The 20,957-nt window shown below is 40.6% G+C and overlaps 1 protein-coding gene across 1 annotated transcript in view; it reads left to right on the forward strand.

Annotated features, from left to right (window-relative positions):
• NECTIN3 (nectin cell adhesion molecule 3) overlaps positions 1 to 14,143 on the forward strand; it is a 148,558-nt gene extending 134,415 nt beyond the window's left edge. Inside the window, exons 8-9 of the mRNA XM_062207874.1 lie at positions 6,122 to 6,184; positions 6,979 to 14,143. Of these exons, the coding sequence (XP_062063858.1) occupies positions 6,122 to 6,184; positions 6,979 to 7,158 (243 nt within the window). The 3' untranslated portion in view covers positions 7,159 to 14,143. The remainder of the gene's footprint in view (positions 1 to 6,121; positions 6,185 to 6,978) is intronic.
• The last annotated feature ends 6,814 nt before the right edge of the window (positions 14,144 to 20,957 follow it).

Raw genomic sequence — 20,957 nt, forward strand, 5'->3', positions numbered from 1 at the left:
CTGTGGTACCTGTTCTGCAGATTCCCAGCTTCCTCAGTTTGCCTCAGCAAGACTCTGTGCTGTTCTTGAAGTTTCCTCCCTTCATACTGCAGGAAAGTTAGAGCTTTCAGAGGATAACCTTCTGTGTCTGCATCTGTGTGTGTGTGTGTGTGTTAGTGTTCCCTATTGTCTGGAATCCCAGCTCAGTGTAGCACAGTTGTCTGGTGTCTGAAAACTTGTTTTTTAATAGCTTATGACAGAGGGCTAATCTTGTATTCTCCACCATGAGTGGAAGCAGAAGTAAAAATGTATTTCACTTGTCAGGAAGAAGCATTAGGGCAAGATATGTCAATAGAATTTTGTGCCTTGCCGAGGCATAAAACCAAGAGCAAGAGAATGCCAACAGATGCAGAGAATCATGGGGAGAACAGACCAGAAATAGGGGAATACAGGTCACAGAACAATGACCCAGCTCAGAGAAAATGACTGGCTTTTCTGAGACCTAGTAATTCGAGAAACTTCTCTGTTAAGCATCCTATGAAAGGTAATTTCAACATGAACCCCAGGTGTTAACCTGAAACCCTGATATCTTTGGGAAAAAAGGAGATATAATTCCACAGGTCAATGGTGAAATTGGAAAGATAACAGAAATTCACAAATAGATGTGAATTGAAAAGGAAAAAGTAACATAAAACACTGTATTATCAAGGGTTCAGAGGTTCTTGGCAGGCTTAAGAGGGCAGCTTATAGTAATCTGGTCCTTTTTTCCAAGAGACCAGACAAGATTTTAGGCAGAATCAAAAGTAATTAATATATTCAGTATTCATGTATACTGAATTCGTGTATACTGATTATACTTCATATAATCTGTACTCTTTCCATAAAGAATTGTTAACATTAAAATATTTATGTCTGGCACACTATAAGTGGCAATAGAAGGTTAGCCAAGGATATGTCATGAAAGCTTAGCAAATGCTTGACTTGGAAAGGCAGCAGTGGGTAGACCAGTTGCATGCTAGGTGTAAGATTATGGGGTGCTTAGTATATCTTCACCTACAGCCCTGGAGATTTAAGGGTGATGTGTGGTTCTCTAGCAAGAAGGGGATGAGTTTAAAGGATTATATTAAGGGAAGGTTTTAGCAGTTAAGTTAAATGCCTTTGACAATTCAGGAATTGGATGTTGTAAAAAATGCTGTCTTTGCTTTGTTTCTGAAGTTGGGGAAAGTTTTAACATACTTGTACTCCTGGAGAAAGGAGTGAGTGATATGAGGACAAGAGAACTAAAAGATAAAAACCATGATTTGAAAGTTCTTGCAGATGTTGGAATGGTTTGCTGAAGTGGAGAGAAAACCCAAAAAGTGGTGAGGTGGGGGTATAAGCTGAATTGTCTTTGTGACCGTGATGATGGCATGGGCAGGGTGAAGAAGACAGTAATCTAGATGCCAGAGTCCTTAATGGAACACTACTGTGGACACGACAGATGGTCATTAGGAAGGGTTTTGCTTTCTCTGATGTTCCTGGAACCATCAGATGTCATTGGCAGTATGCAATTGGAGGGAACATGTTAGGGGAAAGTTTGAGAAGGTAGGAGAGTGTTTTTAAAATGAGTGATGTCTGTGGTTTACAAATTACAATACAAGAAAAAGTTAAGGTAAAAGGGAAGTACAGAGCTGCTAGAGAATGACATTGTGAAAACCAGTAGAAGATCAAAGAGACTTAATTTGACACCAAGGACAAATGTAGGAACTCTGATTTGGAAGTTTTTCCACTGGCAGAAAAAGCAGAGTATTTGTGACACTACCAGCTTGAAATTTTAGTTCTGTCATCACTGAGAACAAACCTTAACGGACCTGAAAACTATGAGATTTTAAAATATTATTATTATTATTATTTTATTTGACAGGTAGAGTTATAGACAGAGAGAAAGGTCTTCCTTCCATTGGTTCACCTCCCAAATGGCCGCTAAGGCCGGCACTGCACCGATCTGAAGCCATGAGCCAGGTGCTTCTCCTGGTCTCCCATGCAGGTGCAGAGGCCCAAGCACTTGGGCCATCCTCCACTGCCCTCCTGGGCCACAACAGAGAGCTGGACTGGAAGAGGAGCAACTGGGACTACTGGGACTAGAACCCGGCACCCATATGGGATGCCAGCGCTGCAGGCAGAGGATTAACCAAGTGAGCCACTGCGCAGGCCAAAATATTATTTGTATGGAAACAGAACAAAATAGATGCTAAAAGGAGGAAGTTCTAGTTTGTTTGTTAGGCCAGAGAAGGCAAAATGTTTACTAAGATAAGAACATAGTGGTTTTGACACATTGGAAGCCAGGAATGAAAGTCTATATGACATTCGCAAATCAGCAAAGTGAGTATGGATGGCAGCTCAACAGAAATTACTATGATATAGTACATCAAAGTAGGGAGACCAAAATATGCATTACAGTTCAGAGCGGCCCGGGGCTTTCTAGGAAAAGACACACTAGTAAGAGAATAGTGTATGTTATGTATCCATCAGTTAACGTTATATATTTTTATTCAGCACATATACATTCACAATAAAACATATGTAAAGTATTATGTAATGTACTTTTCATATACTGTGGCTGTGAATTTTTTCCAGCCCCAAACGCTGATGAGGATGGGGAGCAGCTGGAACTCTCATTCATTACAGATGAGAGTACAAAATGGTATAGCCACTTTAGAATGCAGTTTGGCAGTTCCTGAGCAAACTGTACAATCCAGCAACCTCTTTCCTTGATATTTACCCAAATGAAATGAAAGCACGTGTTCACAAAAACCCTGCACGATGATTTTTATAGCAGCTGTATTCATAATTGCTAATGGAATTGCTATAGAAGCAACCAAGGTGTTCTTCATTAGGTGAATGGCTAAATAAACTGGTTCATTTAGACAATGGAGTAGTATTTGGTACTAAAAAGAAATGATTCATCAAGGCATGAAGTATCTATTATTGAGGGAAAATCTAGTCTGGGGTCCAGCACTGTGTTGTAGCAGGTTATACCGCTGCTTGCAACACCAGCAAACCATGTCAGAGCCCCAGTTTGAGTCCTGGCTGCTCTGCTTCAGTCCAGCTCCTTGTTGATGTGCTTGGGAGTGTATCAGAAGATGGTCCGAGTTCTTGGGCCCCTGCCACCCACTTGGGAGACCCAGATGGGATTCCATGCACCTGACTCACCTCACCTGGCCTCGACCCTGCTGTTGTGCGAATTTGGGGAGTGAAACAGCAGATGGAAAATTTTTCTACCTCCCAATCTCTGTCACTCTGCCTTTCAAATAAATAAATCTTTTTTAAAAATAGTTTATCTGAAAAAGCTACATACTGAATGATTCCATCTATGTACATTCTAGAAAAAGTGACATTATAGAAACAATAAAAAGATGAATGGTTGCCTGAGACTGTGAGTGGGTGGGAACAGATGAATCAATGGATCACAGGAGGTTTTTAAGGCAGTGAGACTATTTTGCATGATGCTCCCACGGTGGATCAGAAAGTCAGTATACTCAGCATTGCAGATTTTTTATGAATTGACAGGAGAACAGATACACATTAACATTAGATTTAGCTTCTTACATGTTGAGCCTAGGATACAAAATCTTGTCAGAGATTGAGTGGCCATTGCAATGCAGAAATAGTTACACAACTATCCCTAGTCCCTGGTCTCTAAATTAGAGCCTTCCCTAGGCTGTGTGGAGTTCCTGTCTATATAAACAATTTGATTAGATATGACATTATTCATGGCTCATGTGAGGTATAGTGAGTGTTACCATGTTTTGTTGATGATGAAAAAATGCATTTGGTTTTTTCCCTTTTTTTTAAAAGATCTGTTTATTTATTTGAAAGAGTTATGCAGAGAGAGAGAGAGAGAGAGAGAGAGAGAAAGATAGTTGTCTTCCATCCACTGGTTCACTCCCCAGTTGGCCTCAATGGCTGGAGCAGAGCTGATCTGAAGCCAGGAGCCAGGAGCCTCTTCCAGGTCTCCCACACAGTTGCAGAGGTCCGATGACTTGGGCCATCCTCTACTGCTTTTCCAGGCCATAGCAGAGAGCTGGATTGGAAGCAGAGCAGTGGGGATATGAACCGGTGCCCATATGGGATGCCGACACTACAGGCCATGGCTTTAACCCACTGTGCCACAGCGCCAGCTCCAAACAAATGCATTTCTTACCCAGTGTGTTCATAAAGGCATTATTGATCATTTCTCTTCTGTCATGTTAAATTTATCATTTGGAATTTTATAGCATAAACATAAACACAGAACAACATGTGTTCTAACTACCTCTCTTGTTGAACTCTTAAGACTGTAATCAGTGTGTTCCTAGAATGTGCTTTTTAAAAATTTTAAAAAAAAGATTTATTTTGTTTATTTGAAAGAGAGAGTTACAGAGAGAGGTAGAGCCAGACAGAAAGAGGTCTTCCATCCACTGGTTCACTCCTCCAGATGGCTGCAATGGCCAGAGCTGCGCCAATACGAAGCCAGGAGTTTCCTCCGGGTCTTCCAGATGGGTGCAGTGGCCCAAGGACATGGGCCATCTTCTACTGCTTTCCCAGGCCATAGCAGAGAGCTAGATTGGAAGTGAAGCAGCCGGGACTCGAACCCATACTTATTTGGGATGCAAGCGCTGCAGGCCGCGGCTTTAACACGCTGCACCACATCGCCGGCCCTTAGAATGTGCTTTTAATCTTTAAGTGTTGACCATTCTCCTGCTTCCACACTGAGCCACCAATGGGGAGGAATGGACATGGGCTGTATTCATGAACCCCTTTTATTTTTGCCATCAGAAGGTGTCATGTTCAATATTTCTTTTCCAATCTCTTTGCACTTTTCCACATGATTAGACTATTAAGTAAGGAATAAAAATAATCAGCAGAAATCTTTGATTCCCCTCCATTTGGTAGAACATATATATTCCTTGTTGGAGGCTGAGTTTGCTAGGAACATATTTCACTTGCTTTTCCCTCCTTCAGAAGTGTCAGACTTAGTAAGTCATGATGAGACACGTGGGGCTACTGAAGAAAACAGTGGTGTGTCTGTGGCGTGTCTCTATCAGTGTTCCTTAATGCTGATAAAAGAGGGTAGTGGGTTGTGACTTTTATGGACTCTTTCTTCTAGAGATCCTTTTTAAAGATGTCTAGATACTTCCTCAAAAAGAATGGATGGACTCTAGCTGCTTAGAAAATGTGCACCCACCCTCACTAAGAAGCAGCTTCTAACTGCCGTGCCCCTTATCAAAGCAGATTCAGCTGTAAGTTATGTAGAATCATGTCTTAGTCACTGACATTAAAAGAAGGGAACAGCAATAAGGATAATCTAATACAGTAAAGAATCAAAAAATGTTAATTTTCCAAGTCTACTTTCCTTGGACCAGGACCAGTTACATAATTTATGAGGTCCAGTGCAAACGAAAAATGCAGAGCACTTTGTTCCAAAATTAAGAATGTCAGGATGGCAAAATTAGGCACCTAAACTGGAGTAGATAAGAGGCTTATCCTTAGTAAGAAGTCACCTCCGGTCATGTGTCAGATGTGGCATGATGCTTTCAGGGCATTCACTTCTATGCCAACTTTCATTGAGCCAGTGCTCAGGCCCCTGCCAGGGCAAAGGGCAATAGCGGTTGCTGGATGAAGGGCAGGCAGTGGGGCCAGCTGAGGCCTGGTAAACTGGGATGGAGGAGCAGCCAAAAACCAATGGAAGCCAGGCCACAGGAGGCAGGCCACCCATAAGCAGGGGCTGCAAGTTCCGGGAGCATGCTGCTCTTTCCCATTACAGCTCTTACAAAATACAAATTCACAATTAAATTAAGAAATATAATATGACAGTTGCAGAGTATTAGGTTCCAAGTGCCCTGTATGACTGGTCACATATCCATGAAGCTGGCACTGCCTTGGACTTTTACCAAGGTGCATTGCTAGAAGCTGTTCATGTGGAAAACACCCTGGAACCACACTGATATAAGAGGCAGAAGAAATGTGGTTGATTTTTCCATCCTTTTGTGAAAATTTTGCTTGATTGTAGACTTTTAACAAGACATGATTAGCTCTTTTCATTGCAAGATTCTTATTGGTGTTGATCGATATGTTGGACCATGTGCCTGTTTTGAAGTGCATATCTTTTGTCTTCTTCCAGACTGAACACTTGCCTTTGCAGACTGAGTTCAAAGAAAGGGACGTTGGCAGTCTTCAGCCCTCTGTAAGTAACACTGTGATGTTGCATCAGCAGGTGGCTAACGTGCTTGTCAAAATACCTAGTTTCCATAAAAGTTCATTTCATTCCCTCCCCTAGGCAGTTGTCTCTACTATGATTTGGTGAAGTCCTTGAGCTTGCTTACTCTTAGTTACTTCTAAGTGTCTTAGAAGTAATCAAGTTTTATAAATTCACTAACCAGGCAGAGAGTTCTGTACGAGAGACCCCACAGAGCATCAAGGGGGGATTCATTTTATAGTAAGTGTCAGTTATAGCCCAAGGTCAAGCCAGAAGGAAAGATGGAGATGTGTATATTTGTGGCAGCATTTCTTATTAGTTTTCTCAAGCATGTGGTCAAATGCCTGTTCATTTTGCTGTGTCCTTTCTCTAATGCCCCAGTGCTGAATCTTGAGGTTTCTTTTGTTTTATTTGAATTAATTCCCTGTCTTTCTCACATATTCACTCCAAGCTTGAGCCTGTCTTGAGAGACTCTTGATGTCACCACCTTGTTCTCTGGTTTGCTTTAACTGACACCACATCCAAATTTCAAGACCTAAAACTGATCACAGTCCCTATTAGTCACAATTCTGTATTTAGAAGCAGCACCATTTTTATTCAGGAACTGCAAGCAACAAATGACTGGAAAATGATAAATTATTGAACTTTAACTTGCCATTCAGTAGCTTTTGGGGTAATGAATCTAGGACACTGTAATAAATTCTATTCTTGCCTGTTTTGACCAAAGTGCTAGAAAATGCAAACAGCTGCTCTGCTAATGTAAGCAATGCTTGGATTTTCAGAATGGACTAAATGCCCAGGGACGTGACTATGACGATGAGATTCCAGTGGGAGAAGAAGGGATTCAGCAGGTGTACCCCCTATACAATCAGATGTGCTATCAAGACCGGAGCCCTGGCAAACATCATCAAAACAATGACCTTGAGAGAGTCTACATCAATCCACGAGAACATTATGTGTGATTTGCCTTTTTCCAGTAGATGTTCTAACAAATGTTTATTCTTAGATGGGGGAGAGAAACTGAGGCCAATGATTATTTTATTTTCTCTCATATAAAACAATCTCAGTCTAAGGGTACCAGGAGTCCTGATGAATAACTTGGAGCCAGTAGTGAATTTCTTTCCTTTGTTAAGGATTTTTCAACCACCAGCTGTGTTTGTGAACTTGACTATAGCTTTGTGTGTTTCAGTGACGACGGTGTTTAACTACTAACATTTGGCCTACAATGCCATGTTCATTTAAAAGTACAGCATCTGTCTGTAATGACTGCAGTGATTCTCTGGGAAAAAAAAAGGCCCCAGCTGTAGTATTAACCTCAGTGGGTCTTGGGTAGCCCAGCCTGTTCATCTGGAATGCAAACAGGCAGAAAAATAAGTTCAGAATCCATTTCACTAATTAATTAGCGGGGATTTGGATTATCCTGACATGCTTAGCACAATTACAATACCTGTGTACAAGCAGAAGCCTAAGGAAAGAGGCGAATTTTACCCTTTTTCTAAAGCAACGACAGCAAAAGGCAATTTAAACCTGAAGCCTGTTAGTTGACTTTAAACCTTTGTGTTGTTGTAATGTATGTTCCTTCTGGGTCACTGAGGTCCTGAGGGTTGCATATTTCTTGCTGTTATGTGCCTGCAGTTGGCCAGCTGCAAGTGACAAAGGTTCTTTTGCTGCGTTGTTGTTCTCACAGTCCATTTCTGTACTAGCCAGATTAGCCTATTTACCACGTATTAAATACTCAAGCCCTTGTCTAACTGGTATATATCCTTTAGCTTTGCCCTTCTTTTCTCTAATGTGGTACATGACAAGCTCAGCTTTCACTTCTGAAATGTCTTTTAAAACTTTAGCTACCCTCTGCGTTCTTCAGAGTATTTATTGTCCATGTTTAATCTACCTCTGAAAAGCCTGCTGGAAAAATCACCGTGAAGTAACTCCTGCACTTAAAATGGAAATTTGGAAAACTTTTGTCTGAAAAAAGAGTTACTCCCATATGGTATGTGTGCTAAACCCACATGTCCTTTGCACCTCGTCCTCTGCTATAAGGAGAGTAATGACATGCTCAAAAGCAAATACAGTGACTTATAGACCAGGTATCCTGCAACACTTGAGGGCCTGTGAATGTCTGCTTGGAGCTTTCTCATCTCCTTTTGCCAACTTTCCATCAGTAGTAGTTAACAGAGGGGTGAGCTGAGATGGACAGATCACAGGTACAGGTGCAAACTTCCGTCACTCTCCTCTCGTCTTAAGGAAAGTGTTGTTTTACTGTGTGTTCTGGAAGATTTGAGATGTGTCACCAGTATGAAAAACACTGCAAACGTGTCATATACGAAAAAAGAATAGTGTAAGCACTAAACCAGATTAAATAGTATACATTTCCAACCTAAACTTTAAGTGGAGAGGGAAATATTAACATAGATATCCAATGAGATACCAAAGATGCTTCGTGATTCATGTGCTGGCTGTAGTTCTTCTTTGTATGGTTGTTTCCTTTTCGCTTTTCAGACAAGTTATCCAGGTTATTCTATAGTAGTAATATGCTGGTCCCCCCGCCCCCATTACCTGAATGGCCAACAATTCTGGAAGAAAGGATGCTTAAATTTCAACTCAGTGCTTTGGCTAGATAATTAGCAATTTAAAAGAGTATAGCTGCATATGACCCTAATTGCTGAATCACTATGCTACCTCAGAGTTGAGTGTTCTGCCCTTTGTATCAAAGAACATATTCAACTTTATTTTGGGGAATATCATCACTGAGTTAGTATAACAGAAGGTAGAGGAATTCTGACGTTTGTTTCCAGCGGGAAGATGATTATGGTTAGAGCTCTCCTTAACGAGGAAGTCTTTCATCAATCCTGGTTGTTATAGACTAGAGGCAATATGGCAGTGAAACACCATATTAGAAAGCTTTAGAAATGTCTTACACATTAGGGATGGTTTCTCTAGGATTCTGCTGGGAAGCCAGTTATTAAATTAGATACATAAAAGCACTACACTATGAAGCCAGGGGGAATACAGATGTCTTCATTAGCACCAGGGAAAAGGATTCGGAAGCAGTGGGTTTTAGGAGCCCTTTCGCCTGACCACAGAGACCTCCCACTTTCTACTTGTAACATTCTCCATGTAGTTATTGGGGAAAAAATTCAGGATATAGACACCTCTCTTGCAGTCAGTTCAGTATCCTCTTTACTTGTCAGCTATTGTCAGCTATGATATTTCCTTAAACTGGTGGATGTTATGGCTGTTGGTCTTTCACATGGGTCAAGTAAGCTCTCTAATAGTTTAGCCTGGTGCCTCCTGGCTGTTCTCTAAAAAAAAACTGAGCTAAATAGTAAGAAGCTTTAAAATAGGTTTAATCAACCAGCCCCCTCAACCAAAAATGCCACCCTAAATTAGCCTGTTGATCTCTAAATTTGGAGCCTAGACTACTTGGGAATGCTATTTAAATTTGGGAGTTAAATTTGTAAAGGTCAGTGAGTAAGACTTAGGGATATAGTCCACAGTGTTAGGTACTTTTCCCATAACTAATTAAATAAAACACATTGAAACAGAAATGGCTTCCTAGATACTTCTCAACTTATGGTTGTGGCTTTGCATTTTAAGGGAGTTGTGTGTGCTTGCCTTTAACACTGCCTTTATTGCCTATTTTTAAGCACCCCGAGCTCCAGGAATGTGCTTTGTTGCTGCAGTAGCAGATCACCAAGTTCATTGCACACCACACTAAAATAAAGCATCTGCACTACCACGTATTGGCATGACATATATATGGGATAAAATCTTAAATGGCAGTTATATAGTGCCTTTCTTTGAGATGTCTTCCTATGCCTAGCATTCTTAGGTTTTCCAAGTTTGAAGAATTCTATGCTCTTTAAGACATATAATATACCTGTGCTAGGGTTCCCTGTAATATGTATGTAATAAATGATAAACATGCACTCAGTGAGCCAGTTTCCTTACTAATTTTCTATGGCCTTGTTTGCTTATAGGGACAGGAAAATTTCTTCCTTCTTCTTTTGTGAATGATTTCCGAAGTCCTCTTCATAGAAGTCAAAATTTCACTTTTATTTTTCATTGTTCAGCCTTTCCCTGAACTTTGCTGATTTCTGGTGCTGTTTGCTAGATACCACAGAGACTTCCTTCAATGCTTTGATTCCCTAGAGTGTGCAGGATAGACCATTATTCCAAGAATCAAAAGAACAGGTTCTACTCCCGACTTCATATCTTTCTAGTCATGGAAAATTAGGCAACTCACTTTATATATGTGGGGTATCAGCATGGGATGTCAGTTGCTCCCATCTGTAAAGCAGAGATGATAATACCTTCCCTGCCAACCTCTTGTGGTGAGAGTTAAAACAAGATAATAATGAATAGGAAAGTGTAAATTCTCTTCAAACTGACAAATGCCTATGACTCTGTTATTGTTGCAATTGAACCTAAACTTCCAATGCCATTACCAGCATTTAATTACTGCAGTATGCCCATGGAGAACTAAGTGCAGCATGAAGATTTTGTTTGACCTAATTTATGTATAACCAAGTGCCTGTGAAGACACCTTATTGCAACAAACATTTGTCCTGTAGAAGGCTTGATACCTGAATTAAAAATACATGTTGCTATGACCGGTAGTTGCTTTCGTTTTACAAATCACTACTGTTGACTCATCTCCCTGAATATCAACCTGACTGTTGTTGGATCCTCCTTCCAGGAGGTCCTGTGGGGCCAGACAGGCTTGTGCTCTGATGCAGTACAATCATATGTCATACTCATCACCATTCAGCTGTTACTCCTTTCTAGTTTGCTATTAGGAAGTGGTCCTAATAATTTTTTGTTTTGTTTTACACAGAGAGGATCCATTCAAGAAAACCATACGAAATATTTATTAATATGGAAAAAAGTACATGTACTCATTTTGTAACTTAGTTTTTGACCTCCACATATTCAGAAAACTCTACTATTAATCATTATGTTAATCATAGTTTCAGAACAGCAACTAAAGAATTAAAAGACTCCATCCCAGTTGATTCGATTTTAGTGGGCTTTGCCTTAGATTCTGTCCTCAAGTTGGTTCTTTAATATACTCATTTTTTCATCTGTTTTGCCATTATTGAACTTCTAGGCCTGGTAACAATTTTATGTGCATAGTGGACAACTGGAAAAAGGGCTATCTTTGGTAGCAAGCCAGAATAAAGAGTATGAGACAGAAATGTTAGAGTCCCCCACTGTGGCTTGGCTCTGTGTTTCTCTTTTTCCTGTGCCTGACTGACAAGGAAGGACCTAGACTCTTACTTTATTCCTGAGTAGTGTGCAGACTTCATAGAAGGACCGGGGGTTTTCAGCCCTATCATACTAAGCATTAATATTTGTAAGCATATTCTATAGACTATGACTAAATTAGTACTGTGCCTCCATGTATTTGGGTTTCCTCCCTAAAGAAAAGTGTAAGCTGACATAAGCCAATTTGGGTATTCACTGTTAGGTGGTTTTGCAGCCTTCAGTGAGGGCTGTCCTGAACCTAACCAGGGGATAATTGACTCTGAATTCAGATTTTAGAACAAGTACTGCTTCATGCATGTTTATGAGCAATCAGGCGTCAGAACAGTCATCCAACCTGTCCTGTAAGCTTGAAAAAGTCCCAACTCCTCCCTTTTAGGCAACCCAACAGTATACTACCTACAAGAGTGATTAGAAGTGAGTCTTGCTATATTCCAGCAGATCCATTCAGGTGATGATCTGATGTATGTAGAGAATGAGTTAGAAATCCTAGGTCTGTTGGGCATCCTGGATTCTTACACCTGTTCTTGGAAGGGCTGAGCTAATCCACAGATCTTTAAGGACAGTAAATTAACCATTAAAAATACTCATTCTTTAACAATCTCTGGTAATAGCCTGTGAGGTGACCAATTTAATGCTAACTGTTCTTGAAAGGTATATTCTTGATTAGGATACGTCAGATGTCAACCAAACATCCCCAGAGTTTGTATTAAGGCTGATTAACGTATGCCAAAATAATGTAGATAAACTATATCAAATGTAAAATCTTGTTAAGGACTTCTCAGGTTTCACTCTATCCACACAGTAGGGTGGGGCAGAACTACTTACTATTGTGAAGTCAACAATCTGCTAAATAGAGTGGAACTGGCATTTATCCAGTGACAGCTTTTTCTGTACTTCTGTATGTGCATGTTTGTGTGAGACACGCATCAACTTAAAATTTGCTACTCAAAAAAAAAAAATGCTGTTCACATATATAAAAAACACCATACCTGTAAGCATCTCACTAATGCAAACACATTTTATAATATCTACTTTAACATTATCTCTGCAAAAATATTAGAGGCAGGAAAAGACAGGCCATATTTATGTTGCCAGCCTAAGTACTTAAAATATTTTTATTCCTAGTCTATTTCCATTATTGCATCAGTTATCTCCTCTATTCAAGTTGTAGTTTGACTGTAAAAATTTGAAGCTAAGTAAAGAATGCCAAAAATTCAAGAGATACTAAACAGCTTTTTATTATATATCATCAATTGGGACAATGCCATAAAAATTATATCTAAATCCTAGGGATAAATGAAACTACCAATGACAAATACATTCTCCATTCTTCTTGGTTATGAGGAAATCCTGATTCATCCCCCAGTGTGCTCCAGTCAGTTCTGCAGTGGCTAAGGCTATGATGTATATCAAATGACAACCCTCCATACATCCACAAGTACCAGCTACATTCTTTATTCTGTTGCTGTGAGGTTTGCATTTAAATGCATATATTTAAGAAAAACGTTTGTTGTGAACATTATTGCCACGAAGGTGTGTAGAAAAGAGCAACATCTCTATGAGTTGAAAATGAATAGGATCCTGTCCTCTGAAGTGCTCCCATTCTACAGCTGTGTTGCTTACAGTTGCCATTAGCACATGACTTACACAAAACAAATATATAGTTGGACCCAAGGAAATAGACTCTTGGATTTAAAATTATTGTGCTAGTTGCCACCCCAAATAATCTTCAGTAGATATAAACACAGCTGTCTAAGATATTCAATCTTTTTTTTCTTTTTTTTTAACTTTTATTTAAGAAATACAAATTTCCAAAGTACAACTTTTGGATTATAGCTGCTTTTTCTCCCCATAACCTCCCTCCCACCCACAACCCTCCCATCTCCCGCTCCCTCTCCCATCCCTTTCATATTAAGATTCATAAAATATTCAATCTTTTAATGCATTAAATGTGGCAAACCAGAGTTGCTGCCTTCTGCTCTTTATTTTTCTTTTTTCCAGCACTGGCACTTAAAGTTTCTATAATCAGGTCCTCTTTGGCCCAGCAGGATCTTCGGTATCCTGACCTAAACTGGTTGTATTTATTACCATAGCTTGGGATTTAACTGTGAAAGTCGATTAGAGGATACGTTAGGGAAAGCCTCCCTTTGAATCCAGAACATCAGATTTGCTACACTGGCTTAGAACTCTGACCTGTCCTACTATAGTTGTGTCTGACAGCCATGAAGAGATGCTTTATGTGTCTCCTCCACAGGTTAATTCCCCTTAATATCTCCCAGTGGATATCTATAGAGCCCAGAGGGGCACATGGTTTTCCACATGGATGGGCACCATTGTTTTACTCTTCAATACCATTTCCAATAATGACCAATAGTATCTAAAAATTCACCCTAGAATATTGATCAAGCTGCCTTAAATTCCTCTCTCAAGTCTTATTGATGGCTCAGTGTCCATTCTATTTTAACTTAAGACAACAGCTGTTTGTCGTAAGTGCGTCAGTTTACATTTGCCTACACCTTGGCTCATTTATGTCCATTTTTCCCCATGGGGTCTTAGGAGATTGTATTGCATATATTCCCTTCAATGAGCATTTCAATACCCAGATGAGTGTTTGTCATCTTAGGTTTCACTGTATAATTAAAATTCCAAGTCCTTTGTAACAATAAATAAATAAATAACTGGTGTTGCTACTGGATCCCTGGATTATTCCACTTGTCCATCCATAAAAGTTCCTGTTTATCCTCTTCCTTCTGTTTCTATTTTTAAGTCAGTACTTTAAGACATAACATCTGCTCCATGCTATTCATTCTCCATGTGGTCGTAACCTCTCAGCTTCTTTGCATCTCAGTTTTATCCCTGTAAATTAATGCTCTCAATCACAGGTTACAGGGGTGGGGATGGGGGCTGGCAATGAGATATTTAAGGATTGTCTTCAAGAAAAATCACTCTTTTAAAGAGATTTTATAAAAGTCCCTCAGCTCAAAAATGGGAAACTCTATCGCTGTTAAGTTTTTTCCTATCCTTGTTTCACTGTTTTGTTTTCTGCAAGGTAATCTGTGTCTAAAATGACTCTTTACTCAGGTTTTAACTTTTATTCGACTAACCCTTTTCACACCGGAATCTACATTATTTATGTTCTGAACTTTTCACTTATGGATCCAGAATTAATTCTGCCACAACAAATGCCTCACACTTTTACCCCTATCATTAAACCAATTAATGTCTCCCCCTTCCCCACACAAAAAAAATCTGGCTCTTCCTACATTTTTATATCTAATGAGGTCTCTGGCCCTGGCAAGTTCTCACCATATGCCTTGGTTCTCTCTGTGTAAACTGTGGTTAAATCTGCTCTTTCACAGTACCTGGATGTTGTGAGTCCAGACTAATCAATGGCGAAAATGATCTTGCAAATATCCTGTATTATATAAATTGACAATGGATAATCAGAGAAGTCTTCAAGTAGAAATAAGTTCCTATGTAGCCCAGTTTGGAATACTAATCCACCCATGGTTTTTAAAAGAAATATTTTAGTCACCCTTTTTATAGTGAAAATCAATTTTTAGTCATTGAACTATTTCTACTTTGGTGTGTAGGAAGTGGTCAATAGTATACTTGCTTATGAGAAAAAACCCAAATTGTATTTCAGATGTTAAACAGTTATATAACATTGTAGTTGTGTAAGGAGGAAGATTTTAGCTCACATGTTGCAAAACACAGAAATACAAGGATTAACTATGCATTTGAGATTGTTTTATAAATAGTAGATGTTGGTGTGGTTGCTTTAGATAGTCTTTATTTTTAAGTTACCAGATTGTCTTTTATTTTTGCAGTTTTGAACTACATGGTTCTCTACAAGTTTTGAATAAAGTTTTTTTTTATCAATTAAACTTCTGTGTGTACATTATTAATAAATCAATTATTAAAATACATACAAGAATTAAAAACCTAAGTATGTACCTGTGAAATTGAAAATTAAAAAAAAAAATTCTTCAAGCTGGTTTTTGACACAGCAGTTAAAGCATCACTTGGGCTGCCCATACCCCATATCAGATTGCCTGGATTTGAGTCCCAGCTCCGCTCCTGCTTCCAGCTTCCTACTAATGCACACCTTCAGAGGCAGCAGATAAAGCTCAAGTGGCTGGGTCTCTGCCATCACACAGAGACCCAAATTGAGTTCCTGACTCCTGGGTCTGATCTGAGTGAGCCACATCTGTGGTGGGCATTTGGGAGTACACCAGCAGGTAAAAGTCTCTCTCTCTCTCTCTGTCTCTCATGCTCTGCCTTTTATGTCAACTTTGTCTCCATATAAATGCTTTATAAAACTAGTAACTGAAGTGCTTTTTGAAAATGGTTTTTGAGGGGCTGGCGCTGTGGCGCAGCGAGTTAAAGCCCTGGCCTGAAGCACCGGCATCCCATATGGGCACCGGTTCGAGTCCTGGCTGCTCTTCTTCCAATCCAGCTCTCTGTTATGGCCTGGGAAAGCAGAGGAGGATGGCCTGAATCCTTGGGCCCCTACACCCATGTGGGGAACCCAGAGGAGACTCCTGGCTCCTGGTTTCGCATCGGTGTAGCTCCGGCCATTGCGGCCATCTTGGGGAGTGAACCATCAGATGGAAGACCTCTCTGTCTCTACCTCTCTCTCTAACTCTGTCTTTCAAATAAATAAAAATCTTTTTAAAAATGGTTTTTGGGCTGGCGTTGTGGCTCAATAGGCTAATCCTCCGCCTGCGGCACAGGCACCCCAGGTTCTAGTCCCGGTTGGGGCGCCGGATTCTGTCCCGGTTGCCTCTCTTCCAGTCCAGCTCTCTGCTGTGGCCCGGGAGTGCAGTGGAGGATGGCCCAAGTCCTTGGGCCCTGCACCCACATGAGAGACCAGGAGAAGCACCTGGCTCCTGGCTTCGGATCAGCGTGGTGTGCTGGCCGCAGCACGCTGGCCGCAGTGGCCATTGGGGGATGAACCAATAGAAAAGGAAGACCTTTCTCTCTGTCTCTCTCTCACTGTCCACTCTGCCTGTCAAAAAATAAAAATAAAAAAATTTTAAAAATGGTTTTTGAACATGATAAATTGTATCTTTAATTACTGAAAATTAAGACGTTTTAATGAAGCCACGATTATTCCACTTAAAGAATTGTTCTTTATGCCTGATTAATCCTTAGGAGTTAAAATGTCCTTTTATGAAGTTTTGGTGCTAAGTGGTCATTTTATACATTTCTGTTTACAAAACAAAAAGCAAAGAAAGTTGATCTCTGACGGACTCCAGAACTGTGTGTGCAAAATGCCTTAGCGCTCTGTGAAGTCCCAAAGTCTAGAAACCACTTTTTTAAAAAAACATATAACATTTTATTGATACACCAAATACTTCAGTCTTTTAAAGTGTCGAGTTCAGTATATTCAGAGTAGAGCAACTATCACCACAGTCAATTTTAAAACACTTTCCTCATCCTGAGAAGTAGCCCATGCACGTTAGTAGTCACTCCCTGCCCACCCTTCCCTCAAGTCCCGTCTACTTTCTGTCTGGATTTGCCTTTTCTGGGATGTGTAAGGTAAGTGGGATCATACAGTACGCTGTCTCTTGTGATTGACTTCCTTCACATGCTATACTATTTCCAAAGTTCATGCATGTTGCAGTGTATGTTATTTCTTTAAATTGTCAGCGAATGTTCCATTATATGGGCATATCACATCATCAGCTGGTGAGTTCTTTGCACTCTTGGAAATATCAGTAATGCTGCTGTGAGCATTTTATGTGCGAGTTTTTGTATGAACACATTCTATTTCTCTTGCATATATACCTAGTAATGGAATTGTGGATCATGTGGTCACTCTGTGGTTTAACTTTTTGAAGAAAGGCCAAACTGTTTCTCAAAACTGCTGCACCATTTTGTACTCCCACCAACAGTATGAGGATTTCAATTTCTCCCCATCTTCCTCAAAGCTGTTATTATATGTTTTTTTGATTCTGGCTATTCTAGTAGGTATGCAGTGGTATTTCAAGTGTTTTTATTTGTATTGCTCTAGTGGCTAATGATGTTTATTTCCTACAACTCTTAAAAAGGTAAAGCCACTCTTACTCATGGCCCATATGAAAACAATCTGCAGACTGGATTTGACTCAAAACCAGCCAACCTCTGACCTCGAGGATAGAGTTAGTAAACAAGTATGTTAACACAGGAATTATAAATACACTCTATATGGCATCCCATATCAGGGGGTTAGTTTAAGTCCCTGCTGCTCTACTTCTCATCCAGCTTCCTGCTAATGTGCCTGGGAAGGCAGCAGATGATGGCCCAAGTTCTTAGGCCCCTGCTACCCACATCAAGAACTGGATGGAGTTCCTGACTCCTTGCTTCACCCTGTGCCAGCTATTTGCAGCCCTGGGGAGTGAACCAGCAGTTGAAAAAATATCTGTTCCTCTCCCTACACCCACTCTTCCTCCCTCTGTCATTCTGCCTTTCAAATAAATAAACCATTTTAAAAATAGGCATGAGAGATTGAACAGAACACAACAGGCCTTCAGAAAGTTCACAGAAAATATATATTATGAAAAAAATTGAATTTAAAAAAACACCAAAATAAAAATTATTTTCCCATGAACTTTTTGAAGTACCTTCATATGTGAGCAAATGATGATAAATTGGCTTGCTGGATTAACACGCACACAAACACACTGTGACTGCACCATTTCCTGATTTCCGTGGTTCTCTCACAGTGGACAATTTTAGGCTCCCCATGTGACACTCCTGAAGCTGAAGTTGGAAAGGCCATGCACAATCAGTATTCGCAAGCTGGTCCTGGCTGACTCTGGCACGTCCTTATTGCAAACTACTTCAAACTGCATGAGGGAATCAGTAAATATAACTAACATCTTCAAAGTTATCATTGGTCTTGTCCTGCAGTCCTATACGCATCCCATGGGAGGGAAAATGAGACTCCCCTACCCCTAAAAAAGGCCTTTTGCTTTTTTTAGTCTTTCCTCTAGAAATATGACCTTATGTCTACAAGATAGTGCATAAGCATGCACAGTGTCAAAAACATTTTTAAAAGCATTGGAATAAAGTCGAAGCAACAAAGGGGAACATGCTCTTAGCCATCCACAAAACTTCTTGGAAAATATATTCTGGTGGAGTGTTGAGTAGATGGGAAATGGCAACATTAAACACAAGAACAGGCATATTCCACACATGTGGATGGTTTTTGCAGCAGTTTAAAAGAGTCAAGAGAAAGTTTGGGAAGATTTATCTCAGTGGTTAGACATGCAATACGTGATCAGATATTTTGCTTGTGAGTTTCTTCCTGGAGTTTCCAAGAAAAACCTCAACATTGGGTTTCTGTTTCTGCAAAAACAGCACAATATACCCACTAAAATTGCTGAAAGAAAGCTCTAAAGAAATTATGTGGCAAATCACCCAGAAAATAAGCAATCCTATCTCCAACTTTAAATAACACTTTGAAAATCTAGTAAATTTCCAGATTGGTATTAGTTCATTGCCCATATTTTTATAATCAAGCTTCCTTGTCCACCCTCTCCTGGGGCTTCCCCTATCCTTGCTAAACATTTCCATTCCTAGTGGTATAAATCCCAAAGTCAATGAGGGATTCACGCTTTTAAACTGTCAACTCAAGCCAAAGAAGAAACTTTTCTGAGCAACAAAAGGTTATTATGTTAATTTGCTCAGTACAGCTATTAATCACAGAGAGACATATTGATAGCTTAATCAGCATTTCCAATTTCTGATTCTCCAACATTGTGATTTCCTAAATAGGAATATACAGGGCAAAGAGATGTAAGCTATTTGCAACTTCTCTGCACAATCTCCTTTTCTTGGCTAAAGAGAAAGCAGAGCGTTTTCCAAATTATAAAGGACACTCTAGCACAAGTGTCCTCTGCTATGATTCCATCAGATTTCCTGAACTTAGTTCTGCTTTTTTCCAAAGTCGCACTTGTCCCTGTGCATGTCACATGATGTCACCATGGTGAGCTCAACAGCCAAGGCCTATGTCCTGTACCCTAATGGAAAGCACCAGTGTGTTTTCAGCTAAATTTGTTTTCTCCTGCAGTTGGCCTATGGAAACATCTGCCACTGTTCCATTCTGTTCTGAATACAGAGATTCCTACTCTAGCCAGCTGCTTGCATTCCACGAAGCCAGTGTGAGGTTGGGAAGGGAGGTCCTCACAGAGAGAGAGCACCCAGGTAGGGCTGTTATGCTGTGGATAGATTCCCGAGCAGAATTACAGGACATCACCCCTATTAAGTTCTGGGTGCAAAAAGGTTGCCTGGCACTCCCCAGGGAGGGCGATGTGCAGCGGGAGGCTGATGAGTAGTGTGTGGCAGGAGGAAATGTGTAAGCCAACTCCAAAAGCATTGCTATGCTGAGGGGGCACAGGTTGGGCTCTCTGGCATCGAACTGAAGAGGAGTCTGGGCTGCTGGGTGTTTATTAGAAACCCACTCCTGTGGCGAGGAGGATAGGGGAACAGAATTGGGCAGATAGAGAAGTCAAACTACAATGCAAGCCAAACAAAACCTCAGCCACCTGCAACATATATGGCTTATCAGAACTGTGTTAAAGTGATCTTTATACCACTGCCTCAATCAGTGTTGGATATGAGTCTTCCCCTTGGCGAGGAAGCTGTCCCGGTGGAGGGACACCTTGCAGGAGCTGATAACTGGTTTATACCTCCTTACCTGAAGGAGGGCCTCTACGGTGCTTCCTCTGTCCACTGCAGTTCACAGCTGCCATTGCTGATTCACATTTTATGTCTGTGCAGGGGCTGCTCCCCCAGGGCTTTGGTGGGGCTCTTCTCTGTGGGAAAACTTTAAAGAAAAAAATTATCGGGATACATTATAATTCCTTACCATTGCAGCCAACTTTGGAGCTACAACTGATAATCATTGTCTCCCTCTTCCACTATCCATTCCAGAATCCCCTCCCTGTCAGCTACTGCCTTTCCTCGTCTTCGTAGCTTACCTGGTGCCATGGTCCAGAGTCTCTCACCTGAGCAGCCTGAGCTCCTGGTCATGATGCCTTTCTCAGGCTGAGGTTGCTATGTTTCATAATCCCAACTGGACAAGGGAGGACCAGAAGACACCCAAGTAGATGCCCTGTATAGTGCACATATGCCTTCCTGCCTCACTGTAAAAGCAGTTCCCAAACCCTTCTGATGGTCATGGTAAACGGATCCTACTAAGATGATTTCTCTTCTTGCTTGCTGGTCCCTGGACACAAGGAACCTAGAGTGCCCAGAAAACAAATATAACCTATATATCAATGGACTCTTTCTGCTTTTCCAGGTTGAAAGTGTGTTCTTTTTTTTGGAGAACCAGACTCTAATCGTATGAGCAGAGTCATGGGAACTGGAAGAAAAACATAAAATTAAGGAGTGGTGTTAAATTGGCTGGCGCTGCGGCTCACTAGGCTAATCCTCCGCCTTGCGGCGCCAGCACACCGGGTTCTAGTCCCGGTCGGGGCACCGGATTCTGTCCCGGTTGCCC

This window comes from Lepus europaeus, chromosome 2 (genome assembly GCF_033115175.1).
Source record: "Lepus europaeus isolate LE1 chromosome 2, mLepTim1.pri, whole genome shotgun sequence".
NCBI lineage: Eukaryota > Metazoa > Chordata > Mammalia > Lagomorpha > Leporidae > Lepus > Lepus europaeus.